At 39.5% G+C, this 27,947-nt stretch overlaps 1 protein-coding gene across 1 annotated transcript; it reads left to right on the top strand.

Moving 5' to 3' along the window:
* On the top strand, nt 1-27,947 carry WBP4 (WW domain binding protein 4). Its single transcript, XM_088530947.1, has 11 exons — nt 1-102; nt 8,248-9,425; nt 14,751-14,823; nt 15,689-15,751; nt 15,843-15,966; nt 16,729-16,941; nt 17,869-17,924; nt 21,563-21,629; nt 23,456-23,622; nt 24,577-24,779; nt 27,512-27,947. Exons 1-11 carry the CDS (start codon nt 1-3, stop codon nt 27,717-27,719), a joined length of 2,454 nt encoding a protein of 817 aa, XP_088387073.1. The 3' UTR covers nt 27,720-27,947.

Here is a 27,947-nt window from a genome sequence, read left to right as displayed (position 1 = left end):
ATGGAGACCAAGAGCTCTGCACTTCTTCACGCCACCACCATCTTCTACCTCTGCTTTCCTGGGCAAATTCTGAGTCCCAGGGAAGGTGGCCAAGGTGGAAAAGTGGGTATCTTGTGCTGCACAACTGTCTCTCAGGCTCAACAGCTTTTACTTAGAGAAAGCTTGTCTTCATTTGGGATCCCTTCCAGTTAAACACCAACCATTTCATTAGACGTGGCTGACTTTTGGATACTTCTCTCCTGTGAACGTGTAAAGGTGGTGGGAGAGCAAGGACAACACCACCTGACTGAAGGCCAATTTGCACCAAACCTGTTTGTCGGAAGTAGTGTATTTGTTTGGAGAATTGTGCTAGAAATACTCCAACACTAGACTTTCCTTTGGAGCTTGATAGCTGCTTCATCAATGTCACGTCCATCTGCCCTCCAGGAAACTAGGTGAAGTAGGCAGCCCATGGTCCTGGTCAAGAAGCTCTCACCTATTGCCATCTAGTTCAGTATAAATGGCTGCATGAAGGCAAGGAACAGCCTTTTGAGACTCAAGAGGAAAATATATATGTATATTGATGAATTAATTCATCTGCATTTTGTTTTTCAGTTTGCAAATTTTAAACATTTAAATCAGCTGGCTTCCCCAAAAGTACCGAAGTTTGGAAATTGCATTAGACTATGCCCTTTTTCCAGAGATTTACTGTTTCTTTGGTAACACATTATTGCCACAACATGTTGGGTTAGTCAATGCCTACTGCAGCATATAAGTGCTAACTACTGTCTTTTCCATGCTCAACTAGAAGTGTTGCTGTCTTTTCATTCATGACAGTAGCACTTCCCCATCACATATTTCACATACACAATAGAAAAACCTATAACCGCCTCATGTCTTTAATAGTTAAAGCTAGTAACAAAATGCGCTCTTTCAGTCTCTTTCAAAACAAATGTATCTGCTGTCATTCTTTGAGCCAACATCTGGAGACTTTGCAATGTCTGGCTGAATTTCCCCATGAACACAGCATCTCTTACAAAAATAAATAATAAAGAACATCCAGATGCCAGGATGCTATTCAATACTTTCATTGCCAAAATAACAACAACAAAACTCTGAAGATCTGCAACAAGTTTGCAGAATTCCCCAACTTTCTGCACCAGCAGTTCCATCTCCAGAGGCAGAAAAGCAGACCCTTTTCTCCTTCTTTGAAGATCCCAAACATGCCCCCAGAGCATCTGCCATCTGCTTAGTGCTTGAGCTACTGAAAATGAAAGCGATAACTTCTCTTAGTATAGCCACAAAAGCTGGAACAGAACCTGCAGCAGCAGCAGGCACCATGTGAGCAACCTTCTCTCAGGACCGAGCGTGCTCAGTTTCCTACCTGAATAAGTTTTGCATAAACAAGTCGAGAGCATGGTTGAGCAAAATGAAAGAAACATCTCATTAAACTTTTTGGATGCCTGCAGGGCTGGGTACCTTAGGCGCTGTAACTGCTTAATGTCACTATTATATTAATGAAAGAGGATGGGAATATCCCACTGCTTAAAGTACACAAATGAACCTGAAATAGAATGCAAAGAAAGTGTTGTTACACACACACAAATAATAGTAAAAAAAAAAAAAAAAATCTATGGAACAGGCAAAAATTCATCTTCACTGTCCACAAACTTGCTGGGCTAGGCACTGGGTGGGAAGTTTGCACACATGTAGCAAGTACAGATTAGTGCATTTAATAAAAAATATTACTCTTGTCTATCCTAACTTTAGTTATATTAAACATGGTAATGGTGGGGGAACTGTGCAGAGAACTCGGTTCTATTGCTATGCCTCTCCTTTGCTAATTTGGTTATCTGGGTGCATAATTGCCCTATGTGCGCACAATTGTGCTGTTGGGTGTCCAAATACAGCATTCAGTTATGCAGCTCAGCTATTTCAAAGTTTCATTTTCAGATTTGATATGCCTCTGAGATGGGCATAGAGCACTTAATTGTATAGTAATTCTGTACTTTGTTAGTGAGTTAGATCTCCTATCTACTGGAAATCAACAGGATATTATCACTGACTTCTTAACGTAGAGACAGACATATCAGCCAAAACCAACAAGGCTGATTTCACACTATGTTCTTAAAATCATGCATCTGAAAACAGCAACGGCCAATAGTGTTTTTAGAAATCATGTATGACATATGAATAATCCAGGAAAGGTTTCCTTACATGCACATGCATGTACTTATACGCACATGCTTGACACATATTCAATTACAATAATCTAGGCTCCTTCTCATTTCATTTCTTTTTGATTGAAAAACTTCCAGTAATGTCATTCCATACAGAATGTTACTTGTTACTTAAAGTATTCAGAGGGCATTTTGAAGTGTGAACGAAAACATCCAGTGTAAGACCACTATGTGAAATTCTGAGCATCGCATCCTATGGTATGCTTTGGCATATCATTTATCCTATACTAGGAGCAATAAACTGTCCAAGGGAAAAAAATACTTTATTATTTAAAGTATATCTATTCTAGTTCAGATCCTGCAGGAAAAAGAAAGAATGCCTGTTTGTTATATTAAAAAGAATAAACTATGAATTTATAAAACATCATGTCATAAATATCTAGGCTCAAGTTCAATTCCCAGGCCGAATAAAAGCATCAGCTTTACAGTGAAGCTTGCTGAAAAGAAGCTCTGTAGGTAATGCTTCAGCTTGATTCGTGCAGTCATGTCAGCAGGCAGAGTGTTTCAGGTTAGGAAATGACTTCTCCACCATAACTTCTATTGTTTAGTAGCTGCTTGCCTTGCTCCGTTGCCAAGACATACGAGTGTGTGCCCACATTCTCATTCCTCACGTGCCAAAAGCCAGCGAGGTTGTTCAGGTGAAAGCAGGAGACCCCTGAGCAGCTAAGCTCCAAAATGCAACTGGCATTGCCTATCTAATGCCAGGGAAAACTTTGTCATCCCTAAACATAGTTATTGGTATTGACCCCGAGCAAACGAGCAAGATGCAGAAAATCCTCTCCTAGCTTGGTGTATCAACACAGCAATAAGGGAGGAAGGTGAATGCCAATATCCCATCTCCAGCTGCAACCAGATGCTAACACTCTAGAGAAGACTAAATGATTGTTAATCATAATCCCATAAGTCAATTAGACATTGAGAAAAAATGATTCTCCTGACCCCAGCCACAGGCCGCTGAAGCATGAGACGTCATTATAATCTTGTCCAACATTAAGCAACATGTGTTACAATATGCTGAAGGCCCTGCAAATGTTTCCTCAGCCCAACGAGGAGTGCAAGCAAAACAGAACACAGTCCCAACTCCTCTACACGCACTGAAAAAATTCTCCACAAAACCCAACCCAAGCAAATTTTTAAGGAAGAAATCCTGTCCCATTTTAAACATCCCAAGCAATGACAAACTCTAAACTATTACAATTTTTAATTGCTCTCCTTGCTCCTTACTATTTCAAAGCACAACATCATCCAGGCACTGAATCTCTCAGTTGTGTCAAGAAGCTATCATGGGTGTTCCTTATACGCACGTAAGATATTAAAGGCCTCATTTCACTTTTCAGTTTCCTCTCGATAAGTTGAAAAACGCTGTACACCACGCATTATGAAGCATGTTTTAGAAATCTTGGGTCATCTGGTTGCCGTGAGCAGAGCTCTTATTAGTACTTCACCTCCTTCCTGATGTGCGAACAACAAACCAGACACAGACTCAGAATTCCAGTGATCTTACTAATGCTGTGCACTTTCTTATTTCTATGCAATAGTTATATTGCTATTGAGCCAAAGATCACATTTAAGTCACAGTATTACAATGAAAATTCCTGATTATATGATTTTCCACACTTTTTTTTCCCCAAACTTCCAGCTAAAAATTGTCTCCTATCCTGATGTTGTAACTATTCTCCTGGTTCCTCTGCATTTGGCTGTATGAAAATGCCTTCGACGAGGGATGGTAACTATTTAAAAGACTGATTTAGCGTTTACCATACCAGTAACCTGACCTCCCCCCAGCCAAACCTGCACATAATTTATCAACGACAATGGGGTATCACATCAAAAATTGTGAATCTAATGACATTAAACAGCTTAAAATTTTGTCTAATTAAAATTAAACCAAAATCCAGTCCCCGGGGGACCGCACAAGAAACAGTTGCGCTTACAAACACGCCTAAGATCCTCTCTAAATCAGGCAAGATTTATGAGGGGACTTTGCCAATGTTTGTGGTATTTATTCCACAGCGACTCCATGGCACAATAGTTTTAAACTCACACTTAACAGCAGAACTAATAGACATATCAAGGACACAATATAGGGTGAGTCTGCTATAGCAGAACACTTGATGAATAGCTTAGGAATTTGGAAGATGTGGTTTCTTACAATATGAAACTCTGGGAAGCAATTTGCTCTAGTTCTACTGTAAATTGGTCTTTAACAATTACTAAGTCATTTGGAAAGATTCAGAACAAGCAAACCACAGCTTGTCATTTATTTCATAGGCTCCATTTTTAAGGCTTCATCTTTTCAGCTAGGAAAACAACAAAGAATAACATATGCAAAAGCTTTTATATAGTTAACCAAGAAGTTTTAGTTGACTTTTCTATTCCAAATTTTCAGAATAAAATGGGTACCAATTAGTTGACTGGGTAACCCATTAATTAATCTTATAAATCAACAGTGTATTTGAATGTACATAAACATATACATATGATCAGCAAAGTTCGTAGGACAGCCGGTTAGGCAATTGCTGAACACTTTCAATGCAAAATGCTGTTTCCAGCTGCTTGTAACTTGGCCAGACTTTATTTGGGCTGAAATTTTCCAAGTTGAATGTCTGCCTCAGGATGTATTTTGTTCCATGTGTTGTGGAGGTTTCTTCTGAGGGAGGCGTGCAGAAGGAGGTAGACTGAGAAAAGCAAATTCCAGCCAATGTATTTCAGCTGTTTTCAGAACAAGAACAGGGAAAATATGATCTTGCAAAGTTAATAAAAATCTCTGGCAAACTTCTTCCCGGAAGAAGGTTACACCATCCTTTCTGCCTTGGGCCACTGATTTGGTACCTGATATGATGCTGGAAGCTCTGTACTGAAGATGCACCTTCTGCTCCCTCCATTTAAAAAAAAAAATCCATCTACATGTCAAATCTCCAAAGACAACCACAGTTTGGGCATTTTTAGGAGATATTTGCTAGATGACACTCCTACCCTTTACAACTCCAGTCAGACTGCATAGGCTGTCCCTGTAGCAATGAAGTAACTGTGGGGCCCTGCCCGTGGGACAGGAGCGCAGTTCCAAGGCCAGGCAGACTCCAGAGCTTGCCTTTAGGGGCTGCTTGGGGCCACTATGGCACTAAGCAATTGAAACAAGAGCTGAAATCTCACTTTTCCTACACTTTCAGTGCCCCTTCCTACGGGTCTCCACAGCATGGGACTGTGGAGAAACATAGGGAAGGATTGGAAAAGATGCTTTGTTCAGAGGAGATGAAGGGCAAAGTCTGGGAGAAAAGAACAGCAGAAGAGGTGAGCAGAAAGACTTGATCCATGGGCAATAAGTGAGCTGACCAAGGAAGCTTGACTGCAAGAAGGTCAAGAAGAAGGGAATAGGGAATACAAAGACACAGAGTGACTTCAGAATGGGGAGAGAAAAGGAGCTGGAGAAAGGGAGGCAACTCACTGAGCTACCAGCCTGGAAACATGGAGAGGGAAATATAAAAGCAGAGCAGGAGGAGGAAAGGGGCAGAGCCTCACGAGGTGAGAAGACGAGGACAGATGTAACAAGACAGCGTGAGAACAAGTCGGCGTGGAGACAGGGACCAGCACAGGAGGGGTGCAGAGCGAGCGGGAAAGCCCAGAATCCCGACAGACTGCACGCTGTCCTCCAGAGCCTGGCACGGAGCCCAGCCTCGCCGAGCCCGGCCCTTCCCTCCCCGTCAGCAAACAGCTGGGAAACAAACTGGCAGAGCGTAACAGAGCCTCTGCTGCTGGCCTGCAGGCAGGGACGACCCACTGCTATCAGTTATTCTCAACAGAGAACTCAAATAACAGTCCCATGTGCCACATTAAGTGCATGTCCATGCAGTCCATGAAGGATAGCAATTGGAGTATGCTACCCTGGGCTATGTATCTCCTTTTCTTCTCTTTTCTTAAAAGAAATCCTAGGAGGATTGCACCAAAAGACAGTATTAAAAATGTTATCAATAACTCAGAGTATCAGAATCGCTAGGATTAAGTGGCATACGGTAATTAAAGCTGCCTCTTAGTGCTTATATGCATAGAGGTCAATCTCTAATTAAGATTGACCTGGTCACATATTTTTCCCAGAGAAGCGTTGCCACAATCAACACAAAAATTACTTGTTCTCCTCTTGTTCTTCAGAGAATCACTACATATTACTGAATCAGAAAGAGAATTCTTTCTTTCCTCCAAGGTTCTTTTGTGATTCTCCTCACTGTACAGCAATCCATGATATAAAGGATATCTAAATTCTTATCTAAATTCTTTAAAAGCAGGAAACCATGATATGAAAAGACTGAATTAAAAAGTTAAAGACGCCCAGCAAGCAATTCTGATACTCAAGACTTGCGTTTGTAACATACTTACGCATACAGAACACTTTCTATATGTTAAGAATAACCAACCTTTTGCTCCAGATCAAAGAAATCAATATACTGCAAATCAGATTCCAGAGGCTCAAGCCAGACCCTCAGAAAAGCAAACTCTCTACACATGAAAAACTTAGCCTTGCACAGAAACTCAATGGGAAAGGCAGAGGCAGCAGAATCCACTTCTCTAAGGCAGCATCCAACTATCTTACAGATGAAACTGTCTCCCCCTCTCTATATATAATCATCTGCCATGTTCACGACATGTTTTCTAACTTCTGCCCAGCTGGAGAGCTCTTACAAGCAGCCTCCGTTAGCAGGGACACCTCTGATTCATGGGGCAGGGAAAACAGTGCCTGATCACGTAATCACAGACAGCTTTATAATGCGTAAGTACAGGCAGATTAAATTTACACAGGCAGTTTAAAGCCTGGTGTTCTCCAAACTCCGAGTATTTCATCTTGCAAGGATACTATTGGTGTTGGCATGGGCTGGGTTTGGCAGAAGAGAGGTAGTAAGTGTAAAGAATATAGAATGTATAGAATATAGAATATTCTATACAGCTGCACTATGTCCACTGGGTGGCAGGCGCGTTTCAGTGGATCAAGACGTACGTGTATAAAGGTATACACAGGAAACCCCTCAAACACCATGCTTGCTCCGTAACTCAGGAGCGGCGATTGAACTCGCATTAAAAAGCTCCACAGAGCTTTGGTGGCAAAGCTTTAAATCTCGCTTTAATGCTGGCTTCTTGTTTGTAATGCTACGGCTTTCAGATTGCTCTTCCACTCAAAACCCTGGGCTTCACAGACTCAAGCTCCACAGTGCCCCAAGTCACCTCTTTGGCTGCTGTGACATTGCCAAAGTCTTCAGAAAGATCCGCAGAGCAACTCCAAGGTCAGCACATGCGGAGTCTGCGCATCCTTCCTTGTTTAAAGAATACAGTCAAAAACGTTTCGACTAACAGCTATAATATGTCTATGTGCATGAGCATGATAAGTTTTAAACTTTAGAGGAACATAAAAAGCCAGTATTTTCCATGGATTTCCACTTAGCGTCTATGCGGAATCATTTCAAAATGCACTTTAAAAAATGCTCTGGAGAGAAGGGCGCTGACCAAGTTTCAACCCAGTGCATATTTTTATAACCAAGTTGTAAACTACACAAAAACTACACTTATAATGGAAATGCTGACAAATGCATAACTACTGCAGTTAGCTATGACAGCCTGACCACAAGTTCTCCTTCAGGAAAAAGCAAAATTACTACCCCCCACCCCGCCTCCTTTAAAAGACTGTTCTGTAACATGCCTGAGAGGAGGATATCTGTATTTTATCCTTTTACTATGAACCTAAGCAACACTTTTATTCCACTTACTATCCGCACGTTCAATTAGCCACCACCTATTTTTTTTTCAGCAAACAATCAGAGGGCCTCTTAAACTCATGACTCACTTCACATACTTCTCCACCCTTGGTGTGACTATAGCAAAAAAAAAAAAAAAAAAAAAAAAAAAAAGTTGGGGGGGTGCCAGCTGTAATCGATGGATTAAGGAGTTTTTTTGCGTCTGTGCAGTAGTGTTGGGAAACAAAACACATTATAACGGGTGGGGGGAGCGTGAAGAATCCGTATGACTTTTATTTGCGAAAATTTAGAAAGCGCCGAGGAGGAAAACAAGTAAACACTGGGCAGTCTGGCTCGGGCTAAACCGCGGCCACCCGGCGTCACGAGAGCCTGGACGCGGGGGTAACGTCCCCCGCGGCCAAGCTGGGGCCGGTGCGTGTCGGGTGTTGCGTGTTGTTGAGTGCCGGGGGTTGTGTGTGAGGGTCGTGTCTGAGGGTTGTGCGCGAGGGTCGTGCGTGCCCAGCCGGCCCCTGCCCGCCACGGCAGCCCTGCCCGCCCGCACGCACGCGCCGCCGCCAACGGTCCCCCCGCGCGCCGCCAACCGTCGCCCCCCCCGCGGCCGCCAACGGTCGCCGCCAACCGCCGCTCTCCCCTGCCCTCCCGCCACCGCCGCTGGCGGCGAGGGGACCGGCCGCAGCGCCGTCCTCCCTCCCGGCCCTCCACTCCGCGGAAAGTTGGCAGGGCTCAGCAGCCCGCGGGCGCGCACGGCGCTCTCCCTGCCACCTCCTCGGCACCTCGCTCCCACCGCGCCGCTCTGCCCTGCCCTGCCCGCCGGGGAGCGGGACGTCCCGCGGCAGGACTCGAACCCGCCGCCCCGGGAGGCGCCGCGGCGGAGCGGGGCTGGCGGGGGCGCCCCTGCCCGAAGTTCTGAGGCGGCTCCCGGGGGGCAGAGCCTCCTCCTATCCCCCTCGCGGGACGAAAGCGGCCGCGAGCCGCGGCGCGCGCGGAGCCACTCACCGAGCGGCGGCGGCTCCCTCCTCGCCGGGCGGCTCCCCGCAGAGCGCTCGCGTCTCCCGGCGGCGGGGGAGGAGGAGGAGGAGGCACGGCGAGGGGCGGGGGAGGCAGAGCGCGGATTGAGCCCTGCCAGCTGCCGTAGCCGCGCGCGCGCCGTGGCTCCCTCGGCGGCGGTTGGTGACGGTTGCTGCTGCGGGCGCCGCTGCGATGTGAGTGCCCGAGGGGCGCGCGGGGCGGCCGCGGCCCTGCCCGGAGCCCCGGGGGAAAGGGGGGCGGGCAGGGCCGCGCCGCGGGGACGCCTCAGCCCCCACCGTCCCGCCTGGGTCCGCCTCGTGCTTATCCTCTCCTCGACCTTCCTCCGCCCTCCGCTTGTTTGTGCCTGCGTTTTCGGAGGCTTATCTGTGCCGCGCACTCCGGGGAACTTTGCTTTCTGCTTGCCAGGGGCTTCACTTCTGCGTCCTGCGCCGCCGGGGTGGTGAGCATCGCGGACGAGAGCCTGTAGCCCTCCGTGTCCCTCCCCCGGCTTCCGCCCTTTAAAGCAGGGTTTCCTTTAGTACCAAAAATTATGGGCAATTCCCAATAAGGAAAATACCCGTCTCTTAGTGCTGCTCTTTTCGGTGTTTGAAAGGACCGTAAAGTCCGGGATATGAGGTTTATGGGGAGTTTACGGGGTCAAAGACTAAGCTGTGGTTTTCGTCAGATGAATGACATTTAGTTATTTTCATTTTATTTTCTTTTTGATGATTTTCTAGTTTATATGTTCCTATGAAATCTGAAACTTATACCATTTTCTTAGTATTTGGTGGTTAGATTGTGTTAGCACAGAATCAAACTCCTACTATGTGTAGTGTGTTTTTAGTTATACTTGTTCCTAAAATGATAGTTGGATGGCTTCTTGACCCAATTTGTGTTCTATTTTTGCCCTTTTCTTCTAATCATTAATATATTCTTACTGACAAAGCTCATATCCTTCACCTGGGTCTACAGCAGCACATCTCTGCTCTCTGTAAACATCTCTGATTTTAGATACCCAACTTCTGCAGGTTGGTTTGGACTGTTCTCTTTAAGCTTCCAGGGTGAGAAGGAAACACACACCTACAGAGTTCAGTTCATTTCTTGTTTCTTAGACAACTGTTTCTTTTTTTTTTTTTGTTTTAGACAACTGAAGTTAGGTAAGTCCCATTGGAGATCTATGCATGGAAAACATTAATTATCCCTACCATTCTTGTATATTGCTGCAAAAATTCTTGATGCTCTGTTTCTTAAAACCTAAAATTTAGGAGAGTGCTCTTGCAGAGCAGAGCCTTGCAACAGTGTTCAGCACCAATACAGAGTCACATCAAGTGGTTTATGCAAATGCCACTGTCAGCTGAGATTATCTTGCAAAATTATGACTTGTATTGTATGTTGTTTAGAGGGGACTAATACAGTAATAAAAAGAAGCAGCTGTTTGGTTATAAATTACAGTTTACTGAAGAATTGCCAAAATATATAATCGACAGCCAGAAGTACTAAACCCTTCACAGAACCACCCTGTTTCGTGAAGATAAAATTTTTGTGCAGGGCTGCTCCGTCTTAGGAGCTCAAACATACAAATACATTTGGTGACATAGTAGGCCAACAAACCAAGGTTATATTGGCTAGAAGGACAGTCCTGTGTAGTAGGTGCATCAGGGACTTGTTTTTCTTGCATTCTTATTTTTTAGATCTGAGGTTGTTTGTTTGTTTGCTTGTTTGTTTTTAAGATATAAATCAAGAAAGGGTTTTTAGGGTAAGGTTAGTGCAGTAGGAATGAAGAGTTGCTATGAATTCCTAGGGAGCGGAGATCATTAGGGCCATTGTCATAATGGACCTAATGTCTTGTACTGCTTCACAGTACAAGAGAGACTGTTCCTCATTTCCCTTTTTGTCTTCCTTCTCTGCTGTCCCTCTTAGGGCTTACAATACAAAAAAAAAAACTGGGATAATTGTAGTATTAGCTGTTCTGGAATGTCTCCCCATGGGGAGGCTGTGTTGTGAAATATATGATTCTTTGTTTTTTCTGCATTATTATTAATTTGTTTTAGAAGTATACAGTATTCCCAAATAAAATTTGTTAGCATTCATGAATAAACACATGTCCTTTGAGTGGGTTTTACAGAATACTTATCCCACAACAGCTCTTAATTTGTTTCCTTGTGTAGTCTTGGATCCATATGTTGCTTACAAGTTATTTCACACACCTCTACTCGAGTGTGATGCATGCACAGGCTGCTCGGTTCTCAAACCTGTTGAAAGCTCTAAAATGTTAACTCTATGCAAAGCCTTTGCCGATATTAAAGACACACTGAGCATGTGCGTGATGGATTTTTTTTGTTTGTTTCTCCTAAAGACATATAATTTAGACAGATATATCCCTGATAAAATTTGGCAGGAATGCAAAGGCCTTTTTGAGTCTGGTGTTTTAAAAACAGAGTGGTTTGAATGCTTCCAGATTTCGTTTGCATGGCCAAATTACTTTTTGTTGTCTTCAGAATCACCTGAAACAATTTTATTTCTTTGTTTTATATCTATCTAGCTATAAAAAATTGAGTCAATATGGGATAGAACCCATAACTTTCAGACCAATCCCAAAATAAGGTTTGCAAAACTGAAGATAGGCTCTTTATTAGCATTACTTGAAGCTTCCCAATATAGGAAGACCGACTGCACCGTCTGTTAAAGTCTTAATAATGCTGTAAGTTGTTAGGAACGGAACTTGCACATTGGCAGGATGATGTAGAGTTCTGGGATATGGGATTCCAGTGCTGCTGTAGTATTCTTCTGAATATTCTCAACTGCTCTGTGTTCTCCCAGAAGTGTGGCTCATGTGCAACAGGAGGATGTAATCTCCATTTTTTTGTCATTTTGACATAGTTCTGTGGTTCCAGTTGTTCAAAAAAGGAATAACCCCAAATAAAAATATCTAAATTTCAGTGCTGCAAATAATGAATATGAGAGTGCTCTTAAGGCAGAATTTGTATTTCATCTTCACTATGTTCTCCGTCCCCCAGTGTCTTAAATGAACTTAAAAATGCAAAAATGTTTTTAACACAGAAACTGTTTTCACTGTACAGCTGTTTACTGCAAAGTTACTCATTTCATTAAAGCTCAAAGAAGCCAGTTCTATGTTCACTCTTCTTCCCTCTCCCCACTCTCCCATTTCCTTTTGGTCTTCTGAACTGAGCTTACAAATTCTCCCTTGTAGATTTGACCATTAGGAGTTGAAAAAAAATCCCCATTCCTTGGGAGATAAATTTTTTTTTTTGCAAATTAATACAGGATTTCCAACTTTGCAATTAAACCTTACTGATGTAAGTGCAGGCAGAAGATAAATAGTCTTAAAAACTACTGTTTGGCTACAATGCTACAATGGCTTATTCCCATAGTCGTATGCAATTGTACAAGTTTGAGAGAGCAATGTGCCACTTTAACTGTATCTACTCATCAGTTTATATTTAGTGGAATAATAAAAAATTCACATAGCTAATCACTGTCCTAAGACTGGTTTGACTTTCAGGCTTGTAGCAAGGGCCTGGGGAATGTGGTGGGGTCCTACTGAGGTGGGATTTTTCTGCAGGTGCTTCTCTGTTTCCAGAATATCCCTCTTGGTTTACTCCCACTGCAGCACTGCTGCTGCTTTGCAGGCCCCGTTGATGCTGCCAGGGCAGATATTATTCAGTGGATATTTCAGATGAGTTTGCTCATTCTTCGAGTGATATGAACTAGAAAATCTCTGAGGGATCTACTCAGCATATAATACTCTGCATTCTCATAAGTCTCAGAATTGGGTTCATAATTTATGCAAATGACTCCTTTTAATCATGACCTGCAAATTTTAAGACTTCCAGGATAATACTAGATCTACAGCACTGAGTGTGTTTAACGTTTATTATATTTAACATCATAGAGTTGTCTCCTATGTCTATCAAAAATAATAGCATATGAAAACAAAAGGTTTTTAAGTTCAAGGCAAATATTTCATACCTAAGTCCTAGATTCTCGTCTCAGATTCACTAGCACAATTTCTATAATATGTTTGACTCCTATGTCTTGACTCCTGGTAAGTGCAAGGTCTTCATCTTAAAATTTACAGCAGTTTTATTTTTAGCATTTTCTTTTGATTCTCTTTGAGAGAAGGAATCCTAGTAAGTTATGCTTGGAAATGCAGAAATGTTCTTGCATCTTTGAAACATGTGGTGAAATTATTTTGCAATATGTATCTTTCCTGCCAGAACTGATTCTCTATCTCAGGAAAGTTAACCCAAATTTTAGCTGGAAATTTATTTTAGATGATGTCAAAGGATTTAGAGAACATTTAGGAGCTATAGCTCAATTAGGAGCTACAGCTCGAAGAGGAGAAAGGGCCTAGCAGTATTTCTGAGCTTAGTGAGAATCTCCTTCCCACTCACTTGATTTTCAAGCCAGAGTGTTAGATTTCCTGGGCTTTGGCCTGAGTATATTTTAGAATACAAATCTCAAAAGCCTTTTAATTAAAAGTGTGACTAAGTAATCACCCAGTTTTAAAGTTCACCATTTAAGGATGAGCAGATTTCTGTTTAAATTAGGGGGAAGCCCAGCTGCTGCTTAGCTTTTCAGAAAAGTACCTGAAAAGCTGCATGTTGCCAATGACAATGTTGCTTACAAGTTGATGCCTTTTTATTTTTTTTTTGACTGCAGTAGCATCTTAGAAATTTTGTTTAACCTTAAGTCTGAGAGGAGGGCTTGTTTTGCTATCTGTGCTTCAATTTTAAGTGTTGTATAACTCACGTCTGTTTCTGTTTTGAAAGTTCTGCTTGCATGTATCATAGGGTTTAAGAGGTGCTATTTTTGTACATGGAGAATTCTTTGTTTTTAGTGAATAAAAATGTTGGGAAGTATTTTCCTTTTCTCTTCAGCTTTGTATATTGATCCTCCAAATGGAAAGCAAAGATTGATTTTGGGCATTTTTTTTTAATGTTTCAAGTGTTATCCTGAGTTGGTTTTATTTTTCTTTTTTGACTCTCATTCTGTTCATTTTAATTTTAAAACATAAAAATATGTTACTGGAATGTTTTCTGTTGAACCGAAGCATTGCATCTATTTCTGCAAGCCAACATGAAATGGAATTTATTTCTGTTCATCTAAGAGTCTCATCTGGCATTTGAAAGAGCTTGTTGATTAAGAAACAGTCTTTATCTAGTTGTTGAATGGGGGTGTTTTTTTCATTAAGGACTTTTATGTATTAACTTCTGAACTCTGCAGAGTTCCTTCATGTTTCCTCACACATATGCAACGTTTTATCCGAATTGCATGGTTCAAAAATACTCCCTTTTTTACACTGAAACCTCTAAACCATTTGCTCTTTTGTCTGTGACCCCACAGGTCAAAATCTGTTCCAGGCCCCCTTCCATTAGCTCACCTTGTCCAAAGCTGTACCTCTGTTGCTAAGCTCACTGTGCTGAATCCAGAATTGACTTGGGCATTAAATCAAAAGGTTTACTGTTAAAAACATGTACTGGGTGCATTGTTATTAAAAGTAATTTGCACATCCCTGACAGTTCTGTGTTTAATAAGGGTATTTACTGCAGCTTGTTAATCTTTGGCTAGTGTTGTCTTCTGGTTCTCCTAGCACCCTTTCCGTTATAGAAAATGTCATAGTCTTCGGGAATCGATTGGAATAGTGCAACACCGAGTTGTGCTGTGTGGAACATAAGGCTTACTTTTTGGGGCTGTCTGTGTAAAAAACCTTTGAGTTTGATGTTGTTTTAGGTTACAGTTTTTTTCCTTTTTATTTTTCCAGGGCGGATTACTGGAAATCTCAGCCAAAGAAATTCTGCGACTACTGCAAGTGTTGGATAGCAGACAACAGACCTGTAGGATGATCTACCATATTGCCTTAATGATTCTGAGATACCACCAATTTGAATTGCAAGATCTTAAAATCACTTCATTAATAGTCTATTGATGCATGAATTATATTGTTGTAAAATAGCCTTGTAATATTTACCTGTGATACTTAAAAGAAGTTAATTGAGAAACAGGTATCTGCACAGCCGTTAACTTAAACTCTCCATTTTTAGAAAGAAATTTTGGAATCACTAAGTCAGATTTAGGCATCTAGCTTTTGAATGCTTAGATTAGCTCAGATGTTTGTTTTGGGAACTGTATTAGGACATCAGCTGTTGTTGCTGTAGAGTTTCTGACTAGTTTCAGTCTTTCTGGCAGCTTTTGGCCTGCAGACCATCCTGTTATTACCTAGCTCTCCCATTTTCCTTTTTCTGCACTCCGTCTCAGATTATTCTGGACCAGCAGACTAGTTGAAGTTCATGGGACCTTTGAGGAATGTAGCATAATCTAACTAAGGACCATAGTAATATTCGGAATGTTAAATAAATCACTTAAAAAAAGGCAGGGAAACAAACAGCAAGTTAAAAAAAGAGGTGATACTTTAAAGAACAGCATGGGGAGGGAACCCAGGCTTCCCCTCCTTGTTTCTAGTTATAAAAAGCTTGAATCTCATAGATAAACAGTATGAAATTTTATAATACCATTTCAGAGTGTTTTTCATAATTTTGATTTTGAATCTTTCTTAGTGTTCCTCAGTTGTTGTGAGCAAACATTTTATAGCTACAGTGTTTGCTCTAAGTATTTTCAAAAGAGGTTACATTTGGGTTTGTTCAACTAGATTTTAACTATATAAAACTAATTAAATTTGTATGTATTTTTCTTATTTTGAAGAGCATTGAATTTCATGAAAGAGGAAAGAATCATAAAGAAAATGTGACAAAACGAATTAGTGAGGTAACTCAAACATCTTATTTTCACAAATATGTATTTTTTGATCTCTTTCATTGTCAGACTTGTTTAATCTTTTGTTTGTTTGTTCTTGCAGATAAAAAAGAAAAGCATGGAAAAAGCAAAAGAAGAAGAAAACATGTCAAAAGAATTTGCAGCAATGGAGGAAGCTGCAATGAAGGCATATCAAGAGGATTTGAAAAGGCTTGGAATTAAGCCAGGTAGTCCATATAGCTGCCAAAGGATTAAAGACAGAATTGAAAGAATATTGAATAGTAATTTGTTTGTTTGTTTCTTACATAAGGTTTTAGGAACATAAGACTTTTAGTGTTTGTGCATCTAAAAAAAAAAAAAAAGAAAAAGGAAAAAAGAGAGAGAGTGCCTTCATTTTGCAAGTGGTGGAAATTGCAGTACAGAATGTTTTTAGCTATGCTGTCTTCTGCACATATGAAAGAATGTGATAGGAAAAATACTGTGTAGCTTGCGCTTGCAATCAGCACTGCAGCTTCTTTTAGTTAGTTGTGTGTTTCATTTCTATTAACAAAGTTCTTGCCAGTTAAGAGAGCTTGGACCCTACTGATGTCAAGCAATGGAGCTTTGAATCTCCTATTAAGCTTGCAGTTCAGCAGATACCTTTGATCTGTCCCTGTGAAGACGCATCCTTAAAAAAAAAAGTTAATAGTTGCAAACTCCTGGGGAAGCCATCTCTCTCATAATTCTTTTTGTTATTCAGAAATCACAAGTCCTTATGTTTTTTTTTTTCTTCATGTTACTCGTTTTGTGATGTTTGGACTTCCTTGTGGAACACTACTATTGTTAAAATGCAAGCTTTCTTTATTGCTGTTTTCAGTTTACTCTGTGTGATGGATGAATGAAAATACTCCCAAAATTTCATATTTGTTGTTGTTGTTACAAAAGAGTGACTAGTATGTAAGTTCAGATTATCAATCTTTCTTTTAAAAGGGAATATCATTTTCTTTAAGATGATGTAGGTCCCAGTTCGACACAGAGTAAAGCACAGAGTAATACAGCAGAAAATAAAGGGAAGAAAGAAAAGAAAGAAAAAAAGGAAAAGAAGGAAAAGAAAAAAAAGATGCCTGAGGATCCTTCAAGGCCACCAAAACTTGAAAAGAAGGAGTGGGTACAAGGACTTTCCCCTGAGGGCTACACATATTACTACAACACAAACACAGGAGGTAAAAACTAGTGAGAAGCAAATGCAAGCATAATTCTTGCATGTAAATGAGAAAAGACTTCTTGTTTTTTACTCTTCTACTGTATCAATTGTAGATCGGTAATTAAAATGCTAAAAATTAGCTGGAGATTTCATATTAAAGACATAGGTATCCAGAACTTATGACTATTTGTGCTTTTTATTAGTAAGTTAATAATGTGAAAACTCAGTAATAGGTATTTCTGGAAATTGCTAGCCTCTCACAGGGTAAATACAGAAAAAAATAGATCTGTTCTTTCCAAAAAACCTTTATTACCAGGTATATGGCACAAAATGGTCAATTACTTGGACATCAACTGTGTCCAAATCAAAGACAGTAGAGTCTTCAATAGTTACGGGTTATTGTCGTCTTTTTTTTTTCTTCCATCTTTACAGCATTTATCTCACTTGTTTCTGTTGAACAGCAGTGTGTTACAATCCATTTAAAGTGTAAAAGAAATCCGCTATTATTATTAAAAGTAAACATTACAAACAGTTTCTTATAAATTTAAGATCTGATATTAAGGTTTGCCTTAGTATTTCCCCATACAATTTAATTTCCAAAATGTAAAAATCTTTTGGCCAAAGTGATCATTTAAAGAAAATCCTTCTTGTACCAAAATTTTAGTATCTGTGTATCAGCCATAATTTAATAGACACTGGCAAGTGATCAGTCCTTGTAATGCCACCAGTAATTTTGACACTTTGGTTTACTATCCCTTGGTACTGAAAATGCCGTGGTTGGGTAAAGGATGATTTATTTGTTGATGAAGCATATCTGTAATACTTGTTTGTATATGTAACCGACATTGATATGTCCTTTAGATCTGTTTTTTGGAGCAACGTTAAAAATGGACAGAAGTAAACAATGGATTTTTTTTTCTGTTCTTGCTTTGTTTTGTCTTTTAAGAATCACAGTGGGAGAAACCTAGAGGATTCCAAGACAGCTCTTCAAACTCTAAGACAGTAAGCAAATGCTTGTTTTTTCATTAACTAAATAAGCTAAACAATGTGCAAACCTGTCTTTTCTGAGCGCAGAATATAGATTTTTTGCTCATAGTAAACTTAAGAAAATATAATTTGAATATATAGAATGATTTACTATGTTACTGATGAAAAATAAAATTTTACTACATAAATCTTTGTTTTAATCATCGTTATTATGTCAGACTGTTAGAGTAAATTGATGGAATATGAGCATTTGTGAGACATCAGATCTAGACTATAGCTCATTATTTTTTTCTGCACTACAGTGACATAGAAATTCGTAACAATTAAAAAAGGAAAATCTTCCTGTTGGACCAAAAAACAGACTTTTTTTGTGTGTGTGTGAAGGAATGCACATATGGTTATTTGTGTTATGTTATGTTATGTTATAATGCATCCCAAACCACTGTTTGACAATGCAAACTCATTGTTTTCCAAATACTTAAAAGAATGAGGAGTGCCTGTTTTCCTGGGTAATTACTTTAGGATACAATTGTGTGATAACTTGTCTTTTCTGTAGACACCTTCACAGAATCACTGGAGGGTTGGGGTTGGAAGAGAGCTCTAGAGATCATCTAGTCCAACCCCCTGCTCCAGCAGGGACACCCAGAGCACAGGGCACAGGGTGGCATCCAGATGGGTTTGGAAGATCTCCAGAGAAGGAGACTCCACAACCTCTCTGGGCAGCCTGTTCCAGGGCTCTGTCACCCTCACAGGAAAGAAGTTCTTCCTCACATGGAGGTGGAACTTCCTGTTTTTCAACTTGTACCCATTACCCCTTCTTCACAGAACCTATGTACAAGCAAGCTAGCATTTTATATTATTTTGTCTATTTAAGACGTAGATAAACTTGCCAAATAATTCAAAGACAATCTGCTTTTATTAATATTTATTATTATTAGGCTTTGCTCTGATACTTATCATCTACAAGTCCAGTGCTTAAAACAGGAAAAATACTATTTTTATAACAGTCCTGAAGTCTGCTTTATGCAATTTTGAAAACAGGTGCCACGGGTACGGTATGACATAAAGTCAGTGCTTTCCACTAACGTTAGATTTGCTGTTAGGAATCAAAGAAGCCTGACTTTTATGCCAGTTATTTGTAGCTCTATAATGTTTTTCCTTAGCGTAAAAAAAGAAGCCTTTTCTTAGTATTAGATTATTTATAGTCATAGGAGAAGCTGCTTAGAACTATGTATATTTGTAGGCATTTGAATCAATTTACAACATGTACATAGCGTCCACTGTCTTTATTGGCCATTGCTAAGACAGTGTCTGTCTTCAAAATGAAGGCCTTTTTTGCAGCCAGTTCTCATTCCCAAGTGGCTGCATACTTTATAGCAGAGCTACCCAGTCACATGCCACTCCAGCTTTCTCATTCCTTTTCAATTCAGCTTTTACATAGCTTTTTAACCAGTACTTCATCTCTTCAGTCTGAGTGGCTTTGCAGGATATTTTGGCAGTGTCACTGCTGTCCTCCAGTGAAGGAGGTGGCCTAGTGACTTGTGGCCACGGTGCATATTTGTCAGGCTAGTGAACTAGTTCACAGGGTGTGAGGACATCAGAGTTAAGCGTAGTACTTTGTAGGCTTTTGGTTCCTTGAATTATCTTACTGCAGAGTCAGAGGAATGTCAGAGCAGCGAGAGAAGCTAGAAAAGAGGAGTTCTCCTTTTGGCACCATTTCAATGTTAGGTCATTTTAGCAGTATCATAAACACACACCTCCTGCCTCAGATATCTCCTCAAACCACATGGTCATGTTTTGCTGTCTTCTCTTGCCTGATCTTTGTGGTGTCTTTAGTCATTTGAGCTGTTCCTAGAAATGGGAATTTGATTGGTCTCTCATTTAACCTGAACTAAAGGTATTGGGAGTACAGCTCTCTAAGGACTGACATTAAAGGGCACGCTTGAAGTGCGTTGTTCGATTAAGATTCATTGTCCCTTCTTGTTTCATAGCACATTAGCTTGCTCCTCAGACCTCACAAAACATGCACAGCACTCAGTAATGATAAAGTATGTTGGAGACCACATATGCCTTAAGTGAGATTGACATCATGCCTGTTAGCATTTATATAATGGAATACTTGGTGTGTCTAACGTCATATATCTGCTAAAATCCTCTAAGAACCAGATCTGAAATGTTCGGGATCTAACTTGAACCAAAACAGTAAGATGGACTTAAGGATAGTCCATGGTCCTTTTTCCACTCAAATGAAATAAATTTTCTTTTTTGCTTCTTGGCTTGAAACTAGCACATTCGTAGAATCACAGAATGCTTAAGGTTGGAAGGCACCTCTAGAGATCATCTAGTCCAACCCCCCTGCACACGCAGGGTCACCTAGAGCACGTGGCACAGGACTGAGTCCAGGTGGCTTTTGAAGATCTCCAGAGAGGGAGATTCCACAACCATTCTGGGCAACCTGTTCCAGTGCTCTGTCACGGAAACTCCGTCATTCCAACTTTTGAGAACAAAACTTTGAGGAAAATTGCTCACTGACATTTTCCCACTTTTCCATTATCTGCACTAACTACCTGTAATTTCTCTGTTTATATAAATAGCTTTCTGTGGAGCATATTTGAGAATTTAAACCTTGGATTTTGTTGAGTTTTCAAAACACAACACGATTTTACTAGAGTCTTAAGCAAATTCACAGGTGTGTATATGCAGGAGCCTATAGATATATATTTGCGTGCATGTATATATGCACAAACATTTATTAATGGAAAAAATAATACATGATGAAGCTAACATTTCTCTTGCCTCAAAGCTCTGTCCTATAAAGGGGATGGGCAGTTTTAGTACTTAAGAAACAGTGAAATAATTGTATATTTAAGTGTAGGTAGAATCAGTTCTTTGATGAAAATCTCAAGTTTTGTAAGCAATAATAATTATCTAGGTGTAGATGATTTTACAAAATATTTTTCTTTTAGTTATGCATCCATAAAGACACACCAGCAACTTCTGCTCAGTATCCTAAACATGTATTAAGTAGTAAAAATGAGTGCTTTGTTGAAATCAGTGGTTTTTTTCCCTAAATTAAGCAAATTCATTGGGATGCATTCCTCCAGAGTTTCATTCTTAACCATTTTTTGGTGAAGTTCTGTTTTAGAAAACATTTTGGAAGTTTTTTTTTGTTTGTTTGCTTGTAGTACTTATTGATGTTGTTTTTTTCTGTTGCTTTTACATACCCTGTAATTCTGGAGATTTTTTTTCCGCTCAGTCTCTGCTTAGGAAAAGAAACAGAAAAGGAAATTACAATTGAAGGTGTGAATACTTCGGACAACAACAAAAAAAAAAGTTGTAAAATAATCATAATTTGAACTATTCAGCAACCTGAGCTATATTGTCTGGTTCTAATTATCCACTGTTTGGAGAAAAAAAAATCTGTATTGTGTTCATGGTATTTAAAGCTAGAAGCTAGGCAGTCTGTACTCAATTGCATTTGAGTCAAAAGGAATATTTGCTAACAGCTTTAAGGGTCCAGGTTTCAAGCAAACATTCAAACAGTAAAATTATCATAAATGAGAAATACTCAAAGAGTGAATGTTGTTATATCCTATAAGTGATGCTTTGATCATTAAAACTATTTTTTTTTAATTAACATCTGTCTTTCTTAGACAGCAGAGTGGGTGGAAGGTGTTTCCGAAGATGGTCATACCTACTACTATAACACAAAAACAGGAGGTAGGGAGACTCTGTTTTCCAGTTCATCACTGCTTCAGAAAGCTTTTTCAACTCTGCTTTTTGTTTAGCAAGTGAACTGTCTTTTAATGTTATTTGAAAGTTTTATTTTTTTAAATTCATCACGTTAGTTGAAATATACTTCTTGCATAATCAGTGCTGGCTTTTGGATGTTTTTTCAGTGTGTATGCACTTGTGCTTTGTAGGTATTTAAACACATAAAACTATAAAATATGGATTCTTCATTTATACAAATGTGTTACTGTTTTTGTTTGGAAATAGGAAAAAAACAGGATTTTATTTTGACAGCTGTAGCGGGTTGAGTAAGAATCTGCACAGTTTAATCCTTTTACTGAAGCAGCACTGATAAGAGATAGGCTGAGGCCCCTAGAAGAGGACTGGAAGGTGTCCAGCTGAGATCAGACAGGCAGACTATACATTGTAATTTTTTTTTTTCCAAAGGGGAATTTTGTGGTAACTCCCCCAGAGCAGGCATCAATTCTCCAGATCTGACTGACACACGTAAGATAGGTGATGCCTTTTTGGAGAGCCAGTAGTTTCATACCAGCCATGGGTCTTAATTCTGCTGCTGGGTGTGGACTGGCTTTCCTAAAGATGTTGAAAAGGAAAGAAAAAGAAAAAGGAAAAGGAAAGGAAAAGGAAAGATCCATTTTTCAGCATGCCACTTCTCTAACCGAATCCTTTGTGGTTTGTTCTTTTGAAAGGGAAAAGAGATGCTGGATAATTTTTAAGCTGCCTTCTAAATTCAGACATGTTTTATGCCTTCGGTTGTATTGCTTTTTAAAGTTCTTCTTGGACATGTGGCAGAAAGAATATCTTTTGAAATCAACATATTTGGTAATTGGTCTTAATGCGATTTTAAAGTTGGAACAGCGATCTTTTATTTTTATATAGTTATAGATGTTTTTGAAGTGCTTTAAAACTGCTTGTCAGCTTTGTTACACTAATGCTGTTCTCTGAAGAAAAGAAAAATTGTTAACCAAAAAGCATATTTATAATGCCTAATCTCAGACATGCCATATAGGAGGCTGGTATCCCTGGGCTAAATTCCTGCTCTGAGTCATACTCTGGAAGGCCTCCTCCATCAACTGTATGGAGCACCTAGGGAGATGAGCCTTCTCAGTTAATGGCCTGAAGCTCCATGGCATGAATATCCTTCACAGACTGTTTTGTTAGCTTAGAGCCATGGACTGACAGAACCTTGCGTTTTTACTTCTCCAAAATACATTTACAAGCATATCTGTTAAGTATTTTCAGCCAGGAATATCTTTGGAAATACATAAAATAATGAGAAAGATTACTTTTAATAAATTATTTTATGTAAGCTTTCATATATAATAAAGCAGCTAATATACTTTTGCCTTCTTATTATTAACAACAGTTTTAACACCATTGAGTCAACTGTAAAATTAATAAATTTAGACATATTTAGACAAAACAGACAATAGACAAATCAGACAGATAACTCCAGAGGGAAAATTGTCTGTCCTGTTCTAGAATGAGATGGAAACATAGTCTTCTAGTTTGCTATGTATTATCTTAAGGGCTAGTTACAACAAGGTTTATCAAAAGTGGAGTCAGCTGTCATGATAATATTTGTGCTGGGAAGTAGGGTGCTACCTTTCTGATCAAGCTCATGTTAAAAAACAATAAAAAAGACATACTGGGTAAAAGCAAAAGGCTTATACTAAATTACTTGCTGCATTTTTGCATAAAGTAGCACCGCTACTGGAAGATAATGTCATCAAAGCAATAATAGTTCAAAATGAGAAACATAAATAATATGGTTATCCAAATATCTTGGGCAGTATCCACTTGGGAGAAACCTGCTGGTTTTGTTTCATCTTCAAATGAGAACAGTCAACGTAACAAGCGCTCTGGAGACCGTGCAGAAACCGATTCCAAAGCATCTGAATCAGACTCTGAAAAGGATGATAGTGGAAGTGAGGAGGAAAGTCCAGAAAGAACTTCCAAGGTAAGTTCTTTTTTCAGGACTGCTTTATTTTTCACAGTAGTCATTTTCTACCATAAGATGACTTTGTCTTTTACCTCTTACAGCATGCTGTACTTGTCGTAATTAGATTAAACCTTATGATGGAAAATAAAAGTTTTCACTTGCTGGAATAGTAAAATGAATCTTTATTCAATTATTTGTCACATTGATAGCACTGTTTCAGGATATTGCCAAAAGTGTGATGTTCTCCAAGAAAGGGCACTGTCATCTCTGAAATAATCCACAAAATGATTTGAGTTTCAGGGTGAGGTTATGACTTCCAGCCCTCACTGGTAAAAGTGGCTGCAGAGTCCTTAGTTTAAAAAACAATGGCAGCACAAAATCAGTTAGCATCTTTATCCTCGAATCTGAAGGTTTATGATCAAGGCACCAGCTATGGCCCTTGTTCGGCCTAATCTTTCCTGGAACAGGTAGTCCAGAACAAGGATAGTCCAGAGCCCATTTAAATGTAAAAACTGCTGATAGGCAGATGTAAATTCTAAAATATGTATTTTTGTTTCTCTGTGCATCGTTCTGAAGTACTAACAGGTGCTTGTTAGCTGTGAAAGGCACATGTATGTGTGCATGCAGGAAGCTCTATGTAGTATGTTCACCTCTTTTTTTGCATGTTAAGCTTTGTTTTTACATTTGTATTCATTACTCGTTGCTCTCATCAACCATGATAGATGAGACTTCCCAGCTTTAATTTTGTCTAGTATTTAAAATCTTTATCAACTGTATACGTGATGAAAGTGCAGGGAGAAAAATGTTAAGATTTTATAACGATATGAAATGTATTGTTTCAACTTACTCCAAATTGAGAAGTTTAAATAGTAGACAATTATAAGTAAAAGATGTAAATTAAAGCTATATTGTGTTTTTATTTAGGCATTTTTGCTTAAGGTTTTTTTTTTTTTTTTTTTTTCTCCTCTTTAGAGGAAAGGAGGTAATGGTGAAGAAACAGAAGAAAAGAAATCTCCCAAAGCTAAAACGTTAGGTGTGTGGCGAGAAGTTAATCTAGAAGAGGAACGTAAAAAGGAGACTCCCTTAGTTTTCGACGAATCCTCCAGTGATGCATCTAAGACGACCAAACCTTTTGGAACCTGGAAAGCAATTAAAACAGAGGAAGACGACACCTCGTAAGTATCTGTTTGCCAAATGTGTTCTCAGAATGTTTATTTCCAGAGTCCTTGTTTTCCAGAGCTAAAGCTTTTGTTTCTGACACCTGTCGGAATGTGCCTAGCAGTTATTGGAAGTGTAGTCCAAATACCTTTTTTTTCCTAGGTGAATACTTTAAGGAATATCTTTCTATGGAGAATAGTGGTATTATTTTGTTTTCATTTTAAAGTGAACCATAAGTACAAAATAAATTTTGGTGCATTAGTGGATTTTTGCCATCCTTTTTTTTTTTTCAGAAATTAAATATTGACTGTATAAATGTAGTTATTCTAAACATATGTTCCTTAGCATCATCTCTTTCAAAAATATGTTTCAGCTGCCTCAGAAGTTCTTGTGTCTCCTTCTTCAGCTCCTTCCAGGCTAGGAATTACGGGCAGCTTTCTGGAATTCTCTAGTTTCTAGGCTAAATTTTGTTTCTTCCTGATGTCAGTGGGGCTGACTCTGCATGGAGTTGAAGATCTGTCTTGGCTGTCCCATGCTGGGGCCAGTCTTCTAGGACCAGCAGCATCTTGATCATGCTGTATTAGCATTTATTTCAGTTTCTTCCCAGTGGGATCAGTAGTTGTTGACGTGATGATTGTACTTTATTAGACTCGAAGGAAGTTCTACCTAAGCCCAACATACACGGCTAGGTTTGCTTCACAAGCACTGAATTAGTTCTATGTTCATGGGTCTATACTAACTCCTAACTGTTCATTAGAGGAGCACAGCTTTTTTGTGTCTAACTTCCATCCAGACTTGCAGTAGAAGGCTTCTGGTTGAACTCCTGCTTATCTTGCTCTCTAATTTATATCTCCAAAATAAAAGAGAAAGAAAATAAAAAATCTGCTTCAGCTTTTCCTGCTGTCACTGGATAAGTGCTACTGCTCTCATAATCAGGTAGGAGACACTAAACCACAGGCAGTTTTGAAGAGCTGCCAAAATCAAGGCAATACTTATGATGACTTAGGTTATCACCCTTCTTTGGAAGACACATCTCTTTCCGTCAACTAGCCCATACAGCATCTTTATCTTTTGAGGACACTGGGCAATGTGCCAGAGTCTTGACTTGGATTCAGATACTTTTGAATGAGAAATACATTGCTATTTAGGTACTTGAAAATTCAAGCCAGATAAGGGTAAAATGCAAATGGATGCATTTCTTATAATACTCAAAATAGACAACACAGGTGCCAATGTTTACAAAAGACTTAAATAAAGAGATGAAAGAAAAAAAAATGTTATTCCAACATTAAATGTGGAAGTTCTCTCTCCCATGTCTAACTGATTTGCTGCAGATGTTTTCCTGATCAGTTCTTATTTTATTTTTACTGCATAATCTCTGCATGAGGTGGCTCCTATTCTGAAGCGTGCTGTCTTTTACAGCTGGTTTGCTGTTATGGTGTACTCCAGGTCTCCAAAGAGACTAGTGTTGGGAGAGGGAAATTAACCTTTCCCATCATACCTACCCCATTCTAGAGCATTTATTTAGTTCTAAATTCTTCAGAAGCCATAGTTTTGACACTCCTCAGGCTAAATTAAGCACTGGTATACTGCTTAGATATCTCATACGTGGTCAGCTGCTCTGTTGCACCAGTTAAACACTCCTTGACTCCAAAACTGATAAATTCTCCTTTAAGTGACTCCCTGATGAGAAACACTTCTAGCTACTGGACATTATATAGCAGTCTGTATACAGGCTTGATATATATCTGCACATAAGAGTTGTTCACTTTCGGTAAACAAGAATGAAATTTACTTTTGATTGACACCAGAACCAGTGCTCTTTCAGGAGGCTGACCTTTTAGGACTAATAAAACATTTTCTTGGCTTGCAGTCATTCTCATTGCTCCTGTTTGGGTGCTTGAGCTTCACAGTGCCTACCTTGAAGCGCAGTGCCTGAAATCGGGTGACATCAGAGCAGCACATGGTAGTGCAGGAGGTTTTCTGGTCCCGCTGGGCCAGCACTATAGCATGTTGTTTTACTTTGCAGCAGTGTAATGCTGGTGTGATTTGTGGTGCACTTGTGATCTCTAAGATCATTTTCTGCTGCTTGTTCACTTGTTCTCCATTTTATCTTTATGCCACAGGTTGTTTGTTTAGATTGGGGTTTTGCTGTTGATCCCCTTAAACTGATTGGAAATTTTTAGATAATGTCTTTGTCTAGGTCAGCGTTAGCTGTGATTCTCCACAGCTGCCTATCCCAATGTAGGGCACTGCTCACTTCAGCAAGCCTGTTTTATCTCTTCCATCATGTAGAACATTAACTAAAGTGTTGAATTACAGACCTGCAATGGTCGCCTGAGGAAAACTACTCAATAGCATTTTGGCATTGAACTATTGCTAACTGCTCACTGATGACAGTCTTTTAACATTCTTTGGTTTACAAGCGTGCGACACTGTTGGTTTTTATAGGGCTGTTTGCATGATCAGTAGTTGGGCCATGCTCTAAGCACAGTGCGGAACTGGGGACCCAGTTTTTCACTTTGTATGCAGGTTCGCACCGAACAAATCACGTTTCCCCTTGGTCCTAGTTGTGCTGGTGATCTTGTCTAGAAAACTCTGTAAGCTGCTTATATGTTTTCATAAGAGTTTTCAAAACTGCTTTGACACGTATACATGGATGTTACTGGCTGCATTTGGCAGTGTTGTTTTTTTCCATGTAGATTAACACTCTGCTTATTATTATTATTTATCTCCTTTCTTCTCACAGTGAAGAAGTGGACCTGGAGCTTCCTAGTGCAGAAGGTGACAATGCAACAACTCCAGTGCTGGAAGTTCCAGAAGATGCAAATGTGATATTTAAAGAGAAGACTGTCACCTCTCTTGGAGATGTGTCAGAAGGGGTGCCAGTATTTAAAAAGAGAAAATTTGAAAATGGAAAATCTAGAAACTTAAGACAAAGACTAAGTGATCAGTAATATTTATCAAATCAGTCTAGATTCTGTTTAAGCTAGAGAGAATCAAAAGTTTAATATTTTAAACAGGCTTTTATAAAGAAGTTGGTTAGAAATTAAGGATTTATAGCTATTAAAACATATGTGAGTTGTAATATTTTTTTAATTTTATTTTGATGTGATTGCTTTCAGAATGGAAGTTTATGCTATATTACTTAGCAGGATTGTAAATACATTTAGTTTTTATTTTAA

The sequence above is a fragment of the Tinamus guttatus genome, unplaced genomic scaffold (assembly GCF_059628265.1).
Source record: "Tinamus guttatus ecotype Peru unplaced genomic scaffold, ASM5962826v1 Tinamus_guttatus_pri_ptg000394l, whole genome shotgun sequence".
NCBI lineage: Eukaryota > Metazoa > Chordata > Aves > Tinamiformes > Tinamidae > Tinamus > Tinamus guttatus.
Note: the sequence above shows the minus strand (reverse complement) of the source record. Positions and strands in the feature narration are given on the sequence as shown.